At 43.2% G+C, this 21,106-nt stretch overlaps 1 protein-coding gene across 1 annotated transcript in view; it reads right to left on the reverse strand.

Annotated features, from left to right (window-relative positions):
* Positions 1–4,361: 4,361 nt before the first annotated feature.
* LOC144767861 (transient receptor potential cation channel subfamily V member 6-like) overlaps positions 4,362–21,106 on the reverse strand; it is a 138,838-nt gene continuing 122,093 nt past the window's right edge. Inside the window, exons 13-14 of the mRNA XM_078651220.1 lie at positions 8,395–8,501; positions 4,362–5,097 (exon numbers count right to left, since the gene is read on the reverse strand). Coding sequence (XP_078507346.1) covers positions 5,007–5,097; positions 8,395–8,501 — 198 coding nt within the window. The 3' untranslated portion in view covers positions 4,362–5,006. The remainder of the gene's footprint in view (positions 5,098–8,394; positions 8,502–21,106) is intronic.

Genomic DNA, 21,106 nt, shown 5'->3' on the forward strand with positions numbered 1-21,106 from the left:
GAGTCTTCATCGCTTTATTTTGTGTTAAATCATTCATCCATTAAGAGTGAAAACATTCTTAACAGAATTATCTTTCACCATTTGAATAATATTTGCCATTTATTTTGAAAATCTGAGAGTTATTTCATAAAAAAATAAAAGCATATTTAAAATAGAAATTAACGATGGAGCAAAGGTTACATTTTGTTATTTTTTACTTGAAATTTACGCATTAAAAAATGTCATATGAGAACCATCTGCTTCTGTGTGATTTCACAGTGACTGAGGTTCAAAGCATCATAGGTGCCTTTGCCTTTACACATTTTATTCCGTCAAGCATTCTTTACATTTCATTCTGTAAGTTGTGGTAGTTGTATTTGACTTCAGGAATCTCTGTTGTTGTTTTCTTGCCCCTGTTGTGATGCTCGCTCATCTCTGTAAATGTACAGGAATTTATATAGCGCAAATCACCGAGTGGTTTCTAAGTGCTTGCTTAGGGAACCCGTCCTGGTATTCCCCTGTGAGATAACCCCGGCAGGGTATCCGCAAGGTGAAAGCCAGGCATCCCGCCGCGAGGGGCCGTTGTGGAGATTAAGCAAGCTATTGCCCAGAGTCGCAGAGTTTGAACCCGTGAATCGAGTAGGCACCGTAGCGAGAATTGTCGAGTCCATGGACATTTTAGGACTCAAGACCCCGCCGAGCCGGGAATTGAACCCTGGTCCCGGGCTGACCTCTCCTTCCAGGTCTGCCTCCTCTAACCAGTGAGCCACACTTCTCCCTCTGTGCTTAAAGGATCTAACTTATGCCTTTGTCGAGATTAGTTCAGATCCGGCTCACATCTTCATGCTAGAAACACAGAGGCCCATGTGAGGTCTTTGGGACTTCCCCCCCATGTGTGTTTTACATCTGGAAGAATAGTGTATGGATCCCATTAGTAACCGACTGGATCCATCTTCTATTTCCAATTATAGATCCATTGATTACTTTAGGACACTGACCATCAACCAGAACTAAATATGGGCCACGTGCCTAGTGAACCTGTGGCTAGCCCACAGTGGGCACATCTCAAGGAGCACTTTTACTTTTTATTTAACAATGAATTGAAATGATGTGGTCGTTTAATGGAAATCTCTGGCTTTATCTTTTATAATCAGAAGGAAGATTGTAGGTGAACGCTTCCATCCCAGTGTTGACACTCGTGTGACTGCGGTTAACATGTTCATGGTGGCGGTGTTTTTGATTGGGGACTATAACTGTGATCACGCGAGCATACTGTGTGCTCACATTGATGACGTCATGGATATTGTAGCTCTCCACCATCAATCACATGGGCCTACCAATGGTGATGGAAGATTCAGAGGTTGGCACAGTATTGAACTCTTCAATAGTTCAATGTTTCCCAAGTGAGTTTGAGAGTTTGATACCCTGCTGGAGTGCTGTCCATGGTGGAGAGTCAGCAGGAAGCTGACATCACGTGTCCTCTTTCACCAACAAAGCACCGCCATGCAACATTTGGACAAAGATTGCCCGCATGGAGGTAGCTCAGCTGTGGACAGATGGCCTACCGGGAAGGTAAGCTGACCTTCGGCATGATGGAAGGTTATTCAACTCACACTGGTTGCTTATTTGGCCATAAGTTGATTGCCCTCTTACATATTAAGAGTGAGCAAGCCAGAAGCCATTACTTATTTGGAGTTTTATGACAGGGGTTTGCAAATCGACTGGCCATATTTAACCAAGGGACACCATCCTTTGCATTTCAAGGAGTAATCATTGTTTCTGGAAAGTACAGATCAGCTTGGACGTCCTCTTCGGGTGCTGCGCGCTCTATAAACAGCGCCAGTCGTTGCAGTGTCAAAGAGACTGTGGACCACACTTGCTAACACTCTGTGTAGGGTCTGTGGCATTTGTATGGTGGTGACATGACTCAAAATGCTCGTAGATATTTACAGGGCCACACGAGGGGCTATTTGCACCACCATGCTTGGCTTTGTAAAGAAACGTGATGCAACGCAGTGGCTTGCGCTGCGCTGTGTTACATTTAGTTCTGGGAGGCGTTCCATGGGTGCAGCATGGAGGTTCCCGTGCTTCCACCCATGGATTTCATGCAATCCTAGATATTTGGTTTTTTATTATTATTTTTTTTCCAGAGTTTTATATAGCGCGAACTAGACCCGAACCGAATCAGGTATCAGAGCGCTTTACATAGCACCAGTTACATTACGTCAGGACACAATTTAGTTTTAGGCACGGGGAGATTAAGTGATATACACCGGTTTGTAACCGGGGAATACATGAAATCTCTAAACCTCCTAGAGGATGGCACAACAAGGAGAAGAAAAATGGTCTCTTTGTTATTCCTCTTTCTATGTGTGCTGCATTATGCAGCACACGTAGAAGGAGGAAATGCCTTGAGGGATTGTTTTTGTACAGGTAGGTGTCTCTTGCTGCACAAAAAAATTCTCCTTGTAACGCCGGCACCCTTGCCCCATGGTGCAGGGGTGCCAGCATTGGAGCTAGGCTGCCTGATGTACGCCGGTGGTATGAGAGAGCATGAGTGCACCATATCTTAGTAGTAATGACACATTTCTGCCCTCTCCCTGTCACGCAACTCAGCACAGCAAGTTGCTTTGCTATAAACTGTGTTGCGTGAACGGTTAGAAAATCTGGCCTAATATGTCTCAAATTGACATTAAAAGCTTCTCACGTTGAAGCGAAAATTATTTGTGGGACGAGTGCAAGCTTGTGCTAACAATGCTACTGGTGTTGAGTAGGAGCCATCCGGCTGAACGGGCAGTTGTGAAGGGCCATCAGAAGTAAAGTACAACTAATGCTTTATTTGACATGAGGTGACGTCCCATGGAGAGGCATGTGCACCGGTAGGAGCCAATGGCTGACTGCAGGGCACCTGGCTCCCCCCACACCTGGCTCCCTCCACACCTGGCCAGAGTGTTACTTCCTACTGATCTTATGTTATGAAAGCAGTTAACGTGTTCAATACACATGCACTTTTGTAACTGTTCGGAGTCTCAGAGAGCAAATATCTTTGAACGGTTCACATCAGGCGTCAACAACAAATCTGTTGTGTCCTATGTAGAAAGACACCAGGAGCCAGGATGTATATTTAAGTCTTCTTTATTCAGTCTCCAGTTCAGGTTACATCAATCTAGACTCCAGCCAGCCTAGTGTGGTACCAGCCCCACCAGGAGCAATGCGCCTAGCTGCTCATCCCATCTCCAACTGTCATCCACACATCCACTCAGTCACCCAGGTATTCCACGCATCACAGGTACACCAACATTCTATGACCAACTCACACTCTGGCTGAGCAACTAGAGGCAGCAGGGCTAGAGTACATGTTATACATTTAAGTAGGGTATAACATTATCCCTTTCTCCTTAAACAAGAGCAAAAAGGAAACGAGAAAACTAAGCACTGGTAGAGTAATGGAACGAATCTCAAAGATGCAGCAAATGGACAAAGAAGAAAGGACCATAAAACATGAAAAATCAATAATGATACAAATCTCTAGGATGCAGCAATGAAGACAAAACATCACAGGAGAAATAACCATTAGGTGAAGAAAGGATGGTTAAGATATATACATTTGAATAGCGCTATCCCCTATCCCCCCTAAAAAGAGAATTTTAAACATATTGAAGCGTAATCAACAGCGTAACATTAGAAGAAAACAGTTCGTAGCATATTGTGTAATACACTGTAACGTAAAGCACTATGACCCAAAAGGTTAAAAGAACCCACAACACAAATGCCCAGAAGCATAACAAAGAATAGTGCTAAAGGTAGAATAACCTGCGACTTCAATCCCAAGAGTAAGGGAAACTAAAACAAATGGGTCGTCACCCATATAACCAACCATAAAGGTATGTACTATAGTACTGTGCACAACTGTAACAGGGATTAAATCCCACAACCAACCCCGCGTAGGAGTTTACCTAGGTACATACTTATGGGAACTAACCCATGCCCCAAAACTTACCCCAAAGTAGGGCCAAACCTCTTGTAAGGGAACACTTACCCCTGTGTAGGGGCCATGTGAAGTGCAGTAAACTTCTGTAAAGAAAACTACATATCCCTAATGCAAGGGAAAAACTTTTAAATAGTGTAAAACTGTAATTGAATAAATACATTCAATATTGTCATGTAGATACTGAACAGTGAAACTATGACTGAAACACTGTCAACTGATACGTGAAAAATAGCCACTAGATGGCATCATTGAACAGCAGAGTGGAAATACGATATCACAAATTAGAATAAACCAACACTCCCATACTTGTCGCCGAAAATATGTTGTGTCCTATGTAGAAAGACACCAGGAGCCAGGATGTACATTTAAATCTTCTTTATTCAGTCTCCAGTTCAGGTTACATTAATCTAGACGCCAGCCTAGTGTGGTACCAGCCCCACCAGGAGCAACCTGCCTAGCTGCTCAGCCCATCTCCAACTGTCATCCACACATCCACCCAGTCACTCAGTCACCCAGGCATTCCACGCATCACAGGCACACCAACATTCTAAGACCAACTCACACTCTGGCTGAGCAACTAGAGGCAGCAGGGCTAGAGTACATGTTATACATTTAAGTAGGGTATAACAAAATCCTTTACTAAACAACATATACTGAAGCCTCTGCCTGTTCAAATCATTGATTGCATCTACGCCTCTGACTTGTAACCTCACTATTGGGGCAGCTGATACTCACTGGCAAATAAAGAATTACATTGAATGTTACCTCAGTTGTTGCATGTTTGTAACCAAGTACAATCTTTCAAAGTGTGTGTTCTTTTGTACAGCTTCACACAGCGATTTCCACTTGAGGTAAGTGAGGTAACTTTTTCTACTGATCCGAGTTATATATAATCACAATATTTAATCCAAGCCCTTCACCAAACTTTTCCACAGTTTTTTACGTGTTCATGCGCAGTGCCCTGAGATCTGTAGATTGTGTGTCACTCCTGACTTTGCACCCAACCCTCCTGCGCCTCTTGAGGCGGACTCTCTGGTTAGTTTCCACAAGGGTCCTTCTGAGGTTGCCTCGTCACCACCTCGCTGTCCTCCGGGGTCTGTGCTGCTTCACTTTGTAGGATCTCCACCCTGTGGGAACGGCAGTTCAACGTAGTTATTTATTATATCTTAGCCTGTGTTCAATATTAATATTTGAAAACTCATATACCTCATCATTCAATTCCTTGTTCTGTAAATGCACAGCCTACTTTCACTTTTATGTTACAGCAAACAAATGATGGATGGAATGCTGACAATGCAAACATTCTCCCCCAGTTCACTTTTAGACCATTTTGTTTAACCTTACATGTATTTTGAGGCATGTGACTTAGACTTGGGCAAAATTTTAATTACACTGGGGTAATTTACTGAATTTTGCATTAAGCTGGTTACGCGAAAATTCAAGCATGCAGGTTCTCCGCGGATGGCAAGAATGCAAATGTCTGTTTCTTGGGCCATTGTGGTTTTTGTGCAATATTTTTACCACAAAATGTGTTTTTGCATGAAAAATTGACACAAGGGTGTATTTCATGCTAAAATATAACGCTAAATGAAGGATCTGTTTTTTGCATTACGACGCAAAAATTCTTAATTATGTGAAAGCAAATGACTCAAATTTGACACACCCCTAATTTGAATTTGTGATTAGACACATTCAGTGCAACAGAATAATGAACCTAATGGGATAAGTAGATACCTACTATGTATAGACAATTTAGAGAGCATGCTAAGACAAATATTGAAGCAAATTCTGAGAGGACAGGTGGTGTCAAGATGATCCAATTACTTCCCAGCTCACAAAGAGACAACTCAGATTTTTTGGGTTCACAATATAAATATGTTTACATTGTGAATTCAATTTTTTCAATGTCTCTCATTCGTTAAATGAGGTTAAAATTGTATTAGAATTTTATTTGGAATGGCTGTGTTTTGGGTGTCCATTCAAAATAGCAGTTCTGACTGTGATGCATCAATCTTTTGAGACCGGCATTCTATCTCAAAACATTGCAGAATATCTGACTCCTAATTTGGGCTGGTAACTGATCTGCAAATGAGAAGGGGTCCCCTTTGAATTCCTTCCCCTTTGTGCATCTTGAAAACTGTTCCAGGGAGAGTTGCCAGTGGTCCACAGGACCATTGCCAACTCTAACGGAAGCTTTTTGAAAAATGTATATATTTTCTTAAACTCATAAATGTATATAATTTCTTAAACTCAGTCCTGTTTTCTTTGAAAAAACGCCCACCATGTAAAAAAGACAGAAGTTTTCGTTATTTATATCCAATCAAAGACAAGGTGGTCTCCTGTCCATTGCAGGCTACCATCCCCATGATTGTGGTCTTTCATGGGACATTGCATGTTTTGGTTGGCCTAATGAATATTAAATAGGCAGGTTGTTCTGAGATTCCCTGAGTCAGTATTTTGTGAACCAACCTATTTGTGCATAGATAAGTTTGAAACATACTATTGCATTTGCAAAACTTGAGTGCGCAATTAGCAAGCAGTTAGTATAATATGGTACTTTTTGAGAACTCAAGTGAGAAATAATTCCTAGGCAATTTCAAACAGTCCAATACATGTACAAGTATAAACCAGGGAAAAGTAAACAACGAGAATTATGTAAAACATATAGGGGTATATTATCAAGGGGGTTTATCTCCGCTTTTTTGGCTTTAAAAGCCAAGAAAGCGGAGATAAAATTATCTCCCTATTACCAAGCTGTCGCTAACACCAGTTAGTGACAGCTAATAGGAGATAGCGACCATCTTGGGCCCCGCTTTGCATGTCAGTGATATTTATCACTAATGACATGCAAAGTGGGCGTGCCAAGATGTTAACGACTGGAAACAGTCGCTAACATCGCTATCTCCTATTACCAACTTTTGGAGATATTCGCGCTAAGCGCGAATATCTCCAAAAGCTAACACCTGCCCTGAGCAGTTCTTCACCATGTTATCCAATGGGAGGTGGATAACATGGCTAAGAGCATTTGCTCGATAATGCATGAATATCGCTGACTTTTGAGCGATATTCATGCATTGCGGCCGTTTTTTATCGCATTTGCGATAAACCTTGCTAATAGCAAGGTTTATCTGCGATAAAAATCGCCGATGTGCGGCGATAATTTTTGTCTCTAAACAAGTTAGAGACAAAAATTATCGCTAGTTGTTGGTAATATGCCCCATAGTGATTTTTAATTGTATTAAAAAAGACATAAGATTAAAAACTGCGTAGGTAACACAATAAAAATTCATTTCATAACAATTCAGTCAGATAAACAGAATTTATAATAGTGGCAATTTTATATTCTTTATGGATTGAGAACACCTCACAGTGGGTTTGATCTGCATTAAGCAACTGATTGTGCACCTAAGGATGCCAGTTTTACTACGTCTTTATGAGCCTGCATTAATTAGACACAAAGGCAAGAGTTTGCCTGCTAAGAGGACTGAACACTCCATCCTGTGAAGTGAGGCTCACACATTCTGTTTATGGCTCAGTAGAGTGTAGAGCTGTGCTCAGCAGTCTACAGATTTGCAGGATATGCCTGGGCCCACTACAGATTGTCAAGAGACTAAGACCAGTAGGGTCACATTTCTGGCAATGCCAGAAATATGTTTTAGATGTCTTCATTTCAAACTGCTCTACTTTAAATGTAAAATTAAATGTCCCCATTTGTTCTTGAAAATTCTGCTTTACATTTTCTCAACTGTTGACACCGCTTAGTGTATTTTCGTGGCTACATAAATGTATGGGTCCCGATTCACAGAACTAACTTAAGACAAAATCCTAAACTTACTACTTTTGGTATTCACAGAAGTTAGGATTTTGTTTTAAGTTTGTTTTAAGACAGACTTAAGACAGACTTAAGACAAAATCCTAACTTAAGTCTGTCTTAAGTCTGTGTTAAGTCTGTCTTAAGACAAACTTAAGACAAAATCCTAACTTCTGTGAATACCAAAAGTAGTAAGTTTAGGATTTTGCCTTAAGTTAGTTCTGTGAATTGGGCCCATAGATAGCAAATAATAACATCTGTGCTTTCTTGAACTTTTTGCAAGTACATGGTCATCAATTTCTCAATTTACAGCACTTTGTGATTAACTCATCCCTATCGCTAATACATGCACTGACCATGGAAGTCCAACACCAGGGGTCAGCGAGACAGCAAGAGGCATTCTAGGCAATCAAACTGGTTATCAACTGTTGTGATGTCATATACGCCTTCCAGGCTGCCAGCCCACGTCACCCAGATCCGAGCGCCTCGAAGCACAAGGTCATTTATAAGGACAAAGATCTAGAAATTGACCTGATGATAGTCCACTCATATGCTCAACGCCCAGGCTGCTCTCGGCCACTCTACATAAATGCACCATCCACCCTGCTCCTACCTGAGGTACTGGTTGTCTCCCAGCCCATAGACCTTTCCGCTGATACCAGATCGAGGCCAGAGGCTGCGGGGCAGTTTCCGCTCCAGCTTAATGGTGGCTGCAACGACCTGCATGGAACGCGATATTCTCTAATTAATCTGATAGAGATTTGAGGTACACAATTTAGAGGCCATCATTGCATTTCTGTTTTCTCATCACTATTGTCCACCAAATACATTATTTGCATGAGAGCTTTTCAATATTAACTTCAATGCACAGTAAATAACATGTGTGTTTTTACATCAAAAGTGAAGTGGGAGGAATTGGCTTACTGGTGAGAGGCAAAGCCTCAGGGAGGGCACAATGCCTCTCCTCACCCTCGAAAAGCATAATAAATAGCATATTACTCTCTGTAGGCTGCATGATCGATTTGTGCTCTTCCATATGCGGTAGTAATAATGCAACATATTTAATATCAAAATAAGGTTTAAATCTGTGCAGTGAGGTAAGATTAAATAAACTTTGAGGATGTTGTCTGTAGAGTTCTCTGTAAAGTGGCTTAAAAATGGAATCTGTGAGTACCTAAATATGTTGAGCAACATATTTAGATGTGAGTGTAGTGTTTCCTGACTTTAACTACGCTGAACCCTGCTAATATTCTGGGTTTGGCCTTTCACAGTAGAAGCACATTTATCTTTATTATCTTTATTTCCTTCCACTAACTTGGTGCACAATTATTTATATATTTATGTATTTACGTATTATTATTCATTCATTTTTATTTGTATGTATGTATTATTCATCTGTTTATTTTTTAGAATATTTGCAAATATATACTTTTATGCCATGCTAGTGGCAATAAAAGTGGCTGCATAACATAGGGTATTTGGAACAAGTGTATTAGTAAATACTCAGTCATTCATTTATTACTAGAGTGCAAAGGTCAAATCCCATGTAATAACCACATTTCATCTTAAATGACTTAAGGAAACAGTGCACAATTGATTGATGTTAAGATTTGTGAAGCACAGGAATGCCCTAAGGAGTCTTGATGTTGATATACATCTCAATCTGACCTGTTAGCAACAGCTGTGGGTGAACACCAGGCCTGGATTTTAAGGTACAAATGCATCTTGTTCCAAAGTTGACAGTTGGCGTGGGCAAAGCATCTACAGCTCCATGAAGCTTTCTTGATTTTTGAAAAACTGACTGATTTGGTGGATGCCAAATGCAGCAGTCTATTCAGAGCATATCATACAACTTTCCTTTTCAAGGAGTCAGAAAAATGCATAGTTTTATGTGCCAAGCATAAAGCCTTAAAGGCCTCTCTCTTTTTTTCTCCCCTCCCACGCTTGTGCGGAACCGCTCCGTCACGCCCCTCGGGTGGGCTGTGCTGGTGACGGAGCGGTTCCGTCACAGCCCGGCCGCCGCACCTGCGCGGCACTGATTACGCTCTTGCGCGGCGCGTTCTATTGAGCGGGCGGGGCCGTGACGGAACCGCTCCGTCACAAGCACAGCCCACCCGAGGGGCATGACGGAGCGGTTTCATCACAAGCGTCGGAGCACCGCGCGGCCCCTGCCCCGCCCCTTAGCGCTGCGGCGGAATTGCCGCCGCATCGAAAGGGTTAATTGGGAGCCAGTGAAGCTCCGTCAGGGCGGCTGAGACCGATTTGAATTTTGGTATGTTCTTCAGAAGACAACCGACTGTGTTCTTCAACATCTGGAGCTCGTTTAAAGAGCGTTGTGAGATACAGAGATATGGGGCTTTGCAATAATCCAGTCTGGATAGCACCAATGGCATGACTATCGATTTTTAAAGATCAAAAGCGATTGAAGGCGGTGCCATCCTCAACGTTCTTAACAAAAAGAAACAAGATGAGCTTAGTCTGTTGATCTGATCCTTAAAAGATAGCTCAACATCAAAGATTACTTCACGGTGCCTGACTTTGGAAAGTGTCCTTTCTAAAGAGTAGGACCTCAATCTCTCGCAGGTTCCATTTTAGAATCAGGTTACAGAACAAAAATCTAGCACCATTCTCACAAGACCTAATGATTGTGAATTTATCTTGATGCACCTATTTAGCCCCTTTGCTTTATATATGTTTTCTATCTTTATTTATAATTATTGTACATAAACTAATCATTGGCAAAGCCAATAGTTCTGGCTTCTGTTATGAGTTATAAAGATGTCCTATTTGTCTTGCTAGTGCTTGTTGTTGAGTATATGTGTCTTTGTGAAGGCCTGGGTGTGCATGCATGTTGAGTAATTCCCTTCAAGGGGAAATGACAACTGCACAAACCTTCTTGTATTAGCTATCTTTCAGCCTTCTCTGTGTGAACGTCCAAATGAATATGGCCAACACCCTACAGAGGTTCTGTTTGCTTCACACATGAGTACATTGCACTTGTTTGAATAGTTTTAAACCTCAAAGCTCATGTTACACAATCAACATTTCATTAAACACTCAGAGCAAAAATGTATACATTTTCTTCATTCTATGTGGGTGTTTTACTTGATACACTGAGAATAGCTTGGGATTCGTTGTGCTTGTTTCTGTTTTCTACACATGGCTAGAAGCATGAAAAGCGAAGGATTTGAAGAGTCCAAAGAAATTTGGAATTATCTATATGAGACAATTACTTGAGAATAATGGTTTAAAATCTTGAGAGTGGGAGCATAAGGTGTGTGAAAGTGTAGGATTGTGTGTGATATCTGTGTTCTGATTTTCGTTAGGTCCACACACACAGCAACATGTTTATACAGCATTCTCAAGCCCCCTCATTACTGGCATTATCATATAGAATTATAGATGTGTAACAGTGATTTAAGGGGTGTTTTTCACAGAGGGGTTCTGAGTGACATCAAATAGTCAACAAGAGCGAATCTCAAGTTGTCTGTGATGTCAAGGGGCACATGCATCATTGTCAAATGCATTCGCAAACGGTGCGAATCACAATTTTCTGCCGTTTGCAAATGCAATTGACTAAATTGGGATGCATCATGTTTTTTGCAATTTTAGAAATCGCAATCATGTTGCGATTTATAAAATTGCGATTGCATTTAAGAAATCGCAATTTGAGATTTCTTAAATGCAATGCATGAACATTTTAAATTTGCGAATTCGCAAATAGGGAGAGGTAAATTACCATGAAGTTGACCTTCATGGTAATTTGCGAAAATTTTAAAAAGTGCACTTTTGAAAGTTTCATTTTACAAACACACATGCCCGTGTGTGTGAAAAATGCACTTAAAGTTATATTTCAGGGGTGCAGGGGGGGTCCTTTGGACCCCCCTGCACCCTTGAAATTGCATTCTCAATTTGCGATTCGCAAATTGCTACTCGCAAATTGAGAATGACTCCCATTCATTCCTATGGGCCTCTAGGCCCATAGGAATCAATGGGAAGGGATTCCTTAATTGCGATTCGCAAATTGTGAATCGCAACTAAGGAATTTTAAGAAATCTCAAAAAAAATTGCGATTTCTTAATGCATAGCCTTTTGCGATTTCTTAATTGCGATTCCTTAATTTTCGCAATTAAGAAATCACAAACGGCAACAATGATGCATGTGGCCGTAAGAACGAAGTCGAAAAACATCCCCCTCATTCAGTTTTTACACATTTTTAATTGTATGGTATGTATGGCCCCCAACATCATCTGTCCCTGCCTTCAACTACAATGCAGGGGATAATGGATGAGCTATACATAGCTTGACCTCTCCTCCCTGATGCAAATGTGAAAAATAAATATCTTGCCGGCTATCCTTTACAAAACCTACTACCGTGCCTGCCGTCCTTCCCCCTCTTGTAACTGTGCCTTATACTTTCAGTCAAAGCAGACAAGCAGAGCTGTGCTGAAAGGCTCTCAGAGAGCCCTGTCACCTTGCCTGGGAAGCCTAAATGACATCCCATTGGTTGATAGCCAGTTTTGTCATCCACTGTTGTCATGTCAAAGCAAGGAGTTATGACTTTCTGAAACTGAAATAAGCAATTGAGGTTTTCTATGAGAGCCATGCATAACAAATGCATAGCTGAAAAGTGTACCCATGCCATTTTTTGATAACTGCACCGATTCCAGGCTTCATAGTCAAGGCACATTTGACACTGGAATTTTTGAGCTAATATGTATTACGCATAATGTTAAAAGTGAATCTAGGTGTCCCAGGCTGTAATGTACCCTTTGAAAAAAAAACACTGGTGTTGCACATGGCACGGGTCCATGTGGCAGCTATGCAGGTGGCTTCTTGCCACCAGAGTAGCACTTTTCCAGTCTTGCACTGTCCTATGTCAGAGTTCTGTTAGTCCAAGCGGTTCCTGAGGCAATAGTTTGTTAAATTGCAGCCAAAGCCAGATGTGTCCCTCATTACAAAGAGAACAGGTTGACTAGGGAATCTGGAGGCCGGAGGCCAATAACAATATTTATGTATGGAGAGGAGGACTTCCAGCCTCCCTCTTGTAGCCATCAGAGACCCCAAGTAGCCGACCTCTGGGGCTGAAATCATTAAAAGGGAGGGGCATGTGCCCCCCCTTGAGCCTCCAAATGCCCCGGAGAGCTCACCCCTGGGGCCAAAAGTGTTCAAAATGGGAATGAAGGGTGGCACAGACGCCCTCCCTGAGCCATTAACGGCACTGGGGGACCCATCCCCCGAGCCGGCTCAGATGTTATGTCCTAGGGAGCCCAAAGCCGGCACAAAGCGGTTTCCCTGCTTGCATCGGTGCGGGCAGAGAAACTTGTGTTTGGTCTCGCTTGGCAGTAGGATTTTCAAAACTCCCGTCAAGTGAGAGCAACCACCACACCCACTCCCAGTGGGCAAGAACGACAAAAATGCCCTGTTCCCAGGGCCCCAAAGGACCCTGCGGACCACATCTCCCAGAGATTAATTATTTGTGTGGGAAGTTGGACCTAGGACCCCTTTCCCCGTGCCATCTAATAACCCTGGGACCCCACCCCTCGCAGCCGGATGGCAGCAGTGTCCCAGGGACCGCATCCCCGGGACAAGAAGAACTTCAACTCCTTGCCTGTGCTCTTGCAGACAGGAAACACAAGCTTGCTCCTGCCCAATGGGAGCAGAGAAAAGCTTCCCTCAGCAAGGAAACAAATACAGCCGACTCCCATTGCAAGGGATGGGTACAGGAAGGGGAGCCGGCAGGGTCTGGATGGGTCCTCAGACTACACCCATGACCCCAATGCCTTAATTGGATGCTTCGTCCGATTTTGGTGACTTTGGCAGCAAAACTACCTGTCCCAGGAGCCTGAGGGACTTTGAGGGCGTGCTGAGCCCTCCCACCACACCTGCAGTGCCTGTAAAGCGCCTCGCGCCTTCTGCTTCGCGGGAGACGCCTCGTCCGATTTTGGAGACTTTGGCAGCAAAACTACCTGTCCCAGGAGCCTGAGGGACTTTGAGGGCCTGCTGAGCCCTCCCACCACACCTGCAGCGCCTGTAAAGCGCCTCGCGCCTTCTGCTTCGCGGGAGACGCCTCGTCCGATTTTGGAGACTTTGGCAGCAAAACTACCTGTCCCAGGAGCCTGAGGGACTTTGAGGGCCTGCTGAGCCCTCCCACCACACCTGCAGCGCCTGTAAAGCGCCTCGCGCCTCCCCCCTCGCGGGACGCGAGCGGGCGCGCGCCGGGCCAAGCCCGGGCCCAGTGTAGCCCGTTTGAGACCAAGCGAGACTGGACTGGGCCCCCCCTCTAACTCCTGACATTTCGTGCATTGCTAATCCTTGGACTTCTGATATTGCAGTAAGTGCGCTTAGGTTGTAATACTGTCCATAGCAATGCCTGCCTGGGAGAAAAGAAATAAGACAGTCGATGGCCCTTTGTTATTAGGTACCCTAGATAATTTTATCACGAGAACGAACTCTGTCATAGACTAGGGGATTATCCTGTTGGAAAATAGGGTGTCACAGGATCTGGCGTTTGCAAAATGGTCTTCTATGGGTCACCTGGCAAATGCACTTACGCCGGAACACACTTAAAGGGCAAACACCACGGACATCGAGGTTCTCATGCACAGTCCTCCTAGCTCGCAGGGTTCTTTTTGCTCCCTGCCCGCTCCCAATTCACATACAACAGTGGAGCCGCCAATAGATTTAGAAGCTGTGAAAGTGGTAGCAGGGGCAGCAGTAGTTAGCCCCCAAAACGTAGAAAACACCAGGCAACTACGAGGAAAAAAGGAAGGGGCATTACCAAAAAGGAAAGAGCCAGCGCCTGTTGCTGCAAGCAGCAAAAAATCTAAACCCACTAAGGGTTCGGATCAAATTGTAACACCAGCCACTGCTAAGATAGTGGTCGCTTCTAATAATCAACATCCCAGCTTGGAGGGAGGCGGGCTTGTAGGTATAACCCAGGACAATACACGAGGGATTAGTACAGCCAATTACACAAATAATACCCAGGGTAGATTAGGCCGAAGGATTTGTTGAGGACTTATCTCTAAACAACTTGGCATCCTTATTAAAATCCTTACTTGCTCCCTTGGAAGAGAGACTTATTGGCATAGAAAAACAGCTAACTAAGTTGGAGCTAGAGGTAAAGAGTTATAAGGGGTCGGGGGAGTCCAAAAACTTCTCAACAGGTACACCACAAACAATCATGGCACCCTTTGGGCAGACTACACAGAATCACATGCAAGTAGTGGCGTAAACAAGTGTAACCCTCCCAAAGGCAGTAAAAGGTCCCACAAACTCTCTACACACCCCTAGTCTTATGGGAAAAGAAGCTATGCCACTTTCATCACAACCTAAAGCTGTGGTGAGGGACACTTTTGAAGAAATCCCCAGGCGGACGAAACCGGCAATATTGCCTCCACAATCGAACCCGTATGTTATAGTTCTAACGGGAGCGCCTGAATTGAAAAACTCTAGCCACGAGCCATTTATTTGTCTAAAAAACAAAGTAGTACACTGGCTCAATGTTAATAGACCGTTACCCCCCTATATGTGAAGTAACATCTTGATGGTGCGCAGGGTTCCCTGGGTGGGGTACACACCGAAAACAATCGCGGGAGACTGTGTTTTGGTTAATTTTAAAGATCCCCGCACGGTGGAGTATATTTGCTCCTGGGAGCAGAACAATTTCAACCCTAACCAAGGGACAACGATAGAAGTTAGACCGCTATCATTCTTTTTTCCACCACCCATTCACCCAGACACCGCAGGAGTATGGCCATACGTGGGGCAGGGACAGGGTAGGGTGGGGGATATAGACAGGGGCCTCAATACTTAGAGAACTACCTACCATTAGACAATAAGTTTAGTCCGCTGGAAATGGTTGACTGACTGCCTAAGTCTAAAATTTGCATTAAGTCTCCAAAGGGGGGGGGGGGGAATGGAGCAATATTCTGTGCTTCCTAAGCAAGACCACCAAATTAATATGGACTGTTACCCCAATGGAATAATTATACGGGAGCCTAATGTCAGCATCAATCCAAGTTTTAACCCGACAGATATAGTGAATAGTGACAGAGCTCTAATTTCTTTGACTAGTGAAGGGGGCAATTTGAGAAATGAGCCTGCCCCAAGTCTTACAGTAAACAGGGAGCCCACAGGTCATGAAGATTTAACCACAAGCCCCAAAGGGGGTCATGGTTTTAGCAGGAAATGACGCATCGTTACTAGGGACCCACAATCTCAAGGAATCAAGACCCACGGTGGCTGACAATAAGTTGGCCATCCTGTCATGGAACATTGCTGGGTTAAGATTAAAAAGGGGGGACACGAACTGGGAGGCTTTTATTGCCGCACATCATATTATTGCGCTGCAGGAAACATGGGAAGCAAGAGATAGTTACCATCTGGAGGGTTCTCAGTCATTTATTAAATTTGCAGCACCTTCCACGATGGGGAGACCCAGGGGTGGCCTTCTACTGTTATTTAGCCTGAAACTCCAATACAAAGCTGTGTTAGTAGTGACAAGCTCCCTAAATATTTTGGCAGTAAGATTGGAAGGGGACAACCTGCCTACAATCTTAGTGGTAAATGTTTACAATTCTTTTACCAGGGGGGACGAATTAGAGCATTTAAAAGAACTATCAGTCTTTTTGGATGATTATGATGAACACAACAGTAGTTTTTATTATTTGTTAGTGCTTGGTGATTTTAATATTCATGTTTGTCCAATGAAATGTTTGCAGAATATGGACTTTGAAAATAATCAATCGGGGAATTCTCATTTTCAGCACACGAGGAGTGGGTTGCTTCTGGAGGGTTTTTTATCAATACATCATTTGTCCCAGTGCAAGGGGAAAGTCAGTGCCCTGTCCCAACTTTCAATGGCCAAGGCAATGGGTCTATTATTGACTACATTTTTGTGTCATGTCTGCTGAGGGATAAAACAGGTCCTTTAAGAGTCGAGCAGAGAGGTTTTAGTGACCACAATCCGCTCATGTTGACTATCGATATGAGGGCTTTTAAAAGTAAACCGGTCGCTTCTAACATCTTAAACTCTAATATAACCTCTAAATGTCAAGGACGCAGACTAAGGTGGGATGGGATGACTCCTATTGAATTCCTGGAAAATCTTTACAGGAGTAAAGCTGATGATCGGTCTATATGTCTAGGGGAAAACTCAGACCCAAGGGATATTTTGGATGCTTTTAATCGCATTACAGATCAGGTAGCTGCTGATTTGACTAGGAAAAGTAAAATAAGGCCTAAGAAATTGAAAAATTGGTTTAATCGAGCCTGTAGTGACACACACACGGTACTTTTAGAAGCACTAAAAAAGCCTGGTAAGGACGCGCAGAAGATAGCGGAGGCGAGAAGGGCCTATAAAAAGGCTATTAAACGTAGGAAGATTGAGCTTAAGGACATGGCTTGGGAGGAATTGACCAAAGTGAGTGTTCTGAAAAGTAGCACTCAGTTTTGGAACATGATTAATAGTCCCGTGTTTAATGAGACAGAAAATACCAATCAGGACTGTCTCATTCCATCAGAAAAGTGGGTGGAGCACTATAGCGGTCTTTACGCGGAAATTAACGACTCATCTCCACTGTCTCAGGGCGAGTTTGTACAGGCAGGAAAGGTCATTTTTAGTATAGAAGAAGTACTGGAGGCTATTGAGACCACAGCCCATGGGAAAGTGCCAGGCCCGGACGGGGTCCCGGCAGACCTGTATAGAGCAGATCCCCATTATTGGGCAAAGATTTTAACTTCTGTTTTTAACGCAGTCACAATAGTGGGTCCCCCAGTGTCCTGGGGAAAAGCAGTCATCGTCCCAATATTTAGAAAGGGTTCAAGAGAGGATCCGGCGTGTTACCGGCCGATCTCTCTCTCTCCTGGACTTGGCTGTCAAGATTATGGGAAAAGCCGTCCTGGCACGGCTGACTAATTGGTTGGACGAGAAATCAGGCAGTATGGGTTCAGGAAGGGAAGAGGTACTGCTGGCAAATGCCTCAACTTACATCTTGTCATAGGGAAGTACACGGTCGCTAAGCAGGGGGACATTCATCTAGCTTTTATGGATTTGTCCACTGCTTTCGACCTTGTAAATTGCCAGAAATTGTGGACTTCCCTGTTTGACACGGGTCTGGACCCTGCTCTGATATCCTTTTTAGCGGTCATCCATAGTGACACTAGTGAAGCTGTCCGCTATAGTGAAAATGGGAACCTGATGGATTCTTGGCCTGTAAAGCGAGGGGTCAGGCAAGGGTGCATTCTTGCACCCTTGCAGTTTACACTCTATATAAATAACTTGGGTGATGCCTTAATTTCATCATGTATGGACATTCCGAGAGTTGGCCAAAAAAAGATTCCTGCATTACTATATGCGGATGATACTGTGCTGATCGCCATGACAGCAAGAGGTCTGCAATCACTTCTAGACTGTTTTAACAAATTTATGGACTCTTTGGATTTGAAAACCAATTTTAAAAAATCACAGGTTATGTCACTAGGTGGTGGGCGGGCGAAAAGGGCACCTTTTTTTCTGTAAAGGGCAGATTCTCATGAAAGTTCCTACCTTCCCTTACTTGGGTATTGTATTTGATGATAAAAGATCGTGGGTAACGCAACGCGCCCTGAAAAACAACACGTTGGCAAGGGCGACAGGGGCCCTGCTAGGCTTTGCAAAACGTTTAGGCTGCAAGCCATTACCGGCCATCATGAAAATCTACAATGCCAAATGTTTGCCCATGGTGTTATATGGGAGTGAGGTGTGGGGCTACACTGACTCAAGTGAGATCCAAAGGTCAGAAAATGTTTTCTTTAGAAAAGTTTTATCGTTACCACAATCTGCAGCAACTTTTAACGTGCATGAAGACCTGGGGGCAGGTTATATTTCTGATCAAAAAGCTGCTGCGCTGATACTGCGCTGATACTAGTGTGGCTAAGAATTTGGGCGCAGGAAGCCCCGAATTTAAATTAATTAATTATCCAGGATTGTTTGACCCTAGACAAGGCCTTGGCTATACCATAGATCCGTTATATTAAAACCCAAATGGACATAATGTGAAGCCTTGATCTATTTACAAATCCCAGGGCCTTAAGTAAAACCGCAATAAAGAATGTAAAACATCAATTTTTAAACAGATTGATGGCCCAGAGGGAAGAGGAGGAATTGGCGAAACCATCTGTTAGAAAGTTTGTTATGTTAAGCACGGGGAGAGAGATTCAACCATATCTAACATTTATAAGCAAGCCTTTCCATCTATTTGTCTCGCTAAGGTTTAAACATAACATGTTATCATGGTTGTTGTCTTTCCCCAGGGGTTTCGCCATAAGTGGGACTTTGGGCCCATGTCCATGTGATAATAAATCGGAGCAAAACGTTCTTCACATGATCCTCTTCTGTAAGTTTTATAAATTACAGCGAAAGAAATTTATCCTGCCGCTGTTTAGAGGCTGTAACTTTGAGCAGGCAAGGCCAGCGTTGGCCTACTTACAAATGCTTGGGTCCGCCGTGGTATGCTTTGGGGTGGCAAGTTATATTATAGGGGCTGTGAGATGCCGTAAGAAAATACTGCTGCCATAACCATCTTTCTTTGCCCCTTCTTTGTATCAGCCTGCAGTACAGTAGAAAGTGTTTACCAGTGATGTTTACTAGATGAATTTCGGAATTTTTATCGATTTGAGTAACGTTTTATATTGTATATGTCTTCGTTAATTGTTACAAAAAACACAGATGATGGACAGAATGTAGAACAATGTCATGCATTCACCCCAGTACAAGGATCTGGGCCTAAATCCATCGTTTTTTTTGTACTCCACACCACCCTGGGTTAGACACTGGCTATATGCAAATCAGCGCTGACCCTGTGCCTCATGGGAACAGTCCAGTCCGAACTACCAAGCCATGTCTTTCCCAGACCGGAATCAAGCATCCAAGGACCGGTTTCTGGCTATCAGCCTTCATTGAGCCTGGATAGCTTGACTCCAGTGGTGTGGAGATCCTGGGACTCACGTCTGAGCATACCCAGCCCACTCGGGGTGAAAATTGCAAAAAAACACAGTTGATGGACAGAATGTAGAACAATGTCATACATTCACCCCAGTACAAGGATCTGGGCCTAAATCCATCGTTTTTTTGCACTCCACACCACCCTGGGTTAGACACTGGCTATATGCAAAGGAGCTCTGACCCTGTGCCTCATGGGAACAGTCCAGTCCTAGTGCTGTTCAAACATCCCCATGAAAATTGGATGAGAAAATGTGTTTTGGGAGCTCTCGTTTTTCACAGCCTCTACTTGACAGACCACCTTTAACCTTTCAAGGAAGGAGCTGAGGTGTATTCATTGCTTTTAAAACGTTTTGCTAAAATCATCAAATGGTGCCAAAGTTCTTAACAAATCATTAAATGCTCTTCCTATAGTAACTAGGTGGGCCTAACTATAACTACACAGTAGCAGCCACCATTGTGTAGTTATGTTACATCACAGTTTTCATAGGTAGGGCATGTTTTGCTTTGCTAACACCTCTGAAAATCCTTCACAAACTTTCCCCCAAAAAATATTCATCCTTCTTCCTTCAATCATACTGGGATGATTTTTCATGTCGGGGATAATATAAAGGGTCAGGGTCTCAAAATGCTTTTTCACCAAGCAATTTCCATACCATAGTGATTTTTAGACAGCTCTGCAGCAAAATGGCTTAACAGAGGTACCATATTTGGCATAAAGCTTGATCTTTACAAAGAAAGTGTTATTTGATGTAAACTTCTTCAATAATTTTGGAGACTATAATGTTGAAAATGTATATTTATATTCAGGCGTGGACTCTACAGCTAAGAGCGGTCTAGGTGGTGGGATTCAACATACGATGATGAGGAAAATTTTAATTAAAAAGAAAACCATGTTTTTCTTTTTTTTATTTAACCCCTTCGACGCTCATGACGAGCTCAGCTCATCATGAAGTACACCTCTTGTACACTCATGACGAGCTGAGCTCGTCATGAACCGCGTTTTTTTAAATTTTCCAGCGCACAGCGGGAAAATGCACCGCATCGATGGTGTTAAGGTTCCATTGTCGTCATATGTCGAATCCCCCCTATCACTCCGCTCTTACCTGTACGGACTGTGGCTGTTTATATTGGCAGTTGAGCGGAAATTGAAAAATTCAAATCCTTCTGAATTGATACCAAAATGTTTTTTGGAGCTGGTCTGCCAGACCTGCTCATACTTATGAGTATTACACTTTTTAACTAGTTGGAAAAACAAGACAACATAGAAAGCAATGTAGCCGGGAGTACCACCTAAAACCAGGGGCAGCACTTGACCAGGCAATATGTCTGGTGTGAT

This window comes from Lissotriton helveticus, chromosome 7 (assembly GCF_964261635.1).
Source record: "Lissotriton helveticus chromosome 7, aLisHel1.1, whole genome shotgun sequence".
Classification (NCBI taxonomy): Eukaryota; Metazoa; Chordata; class Amphibia; order Caudata; family Salamandridae; genus Lissotriton; species Lissotriton helveticus.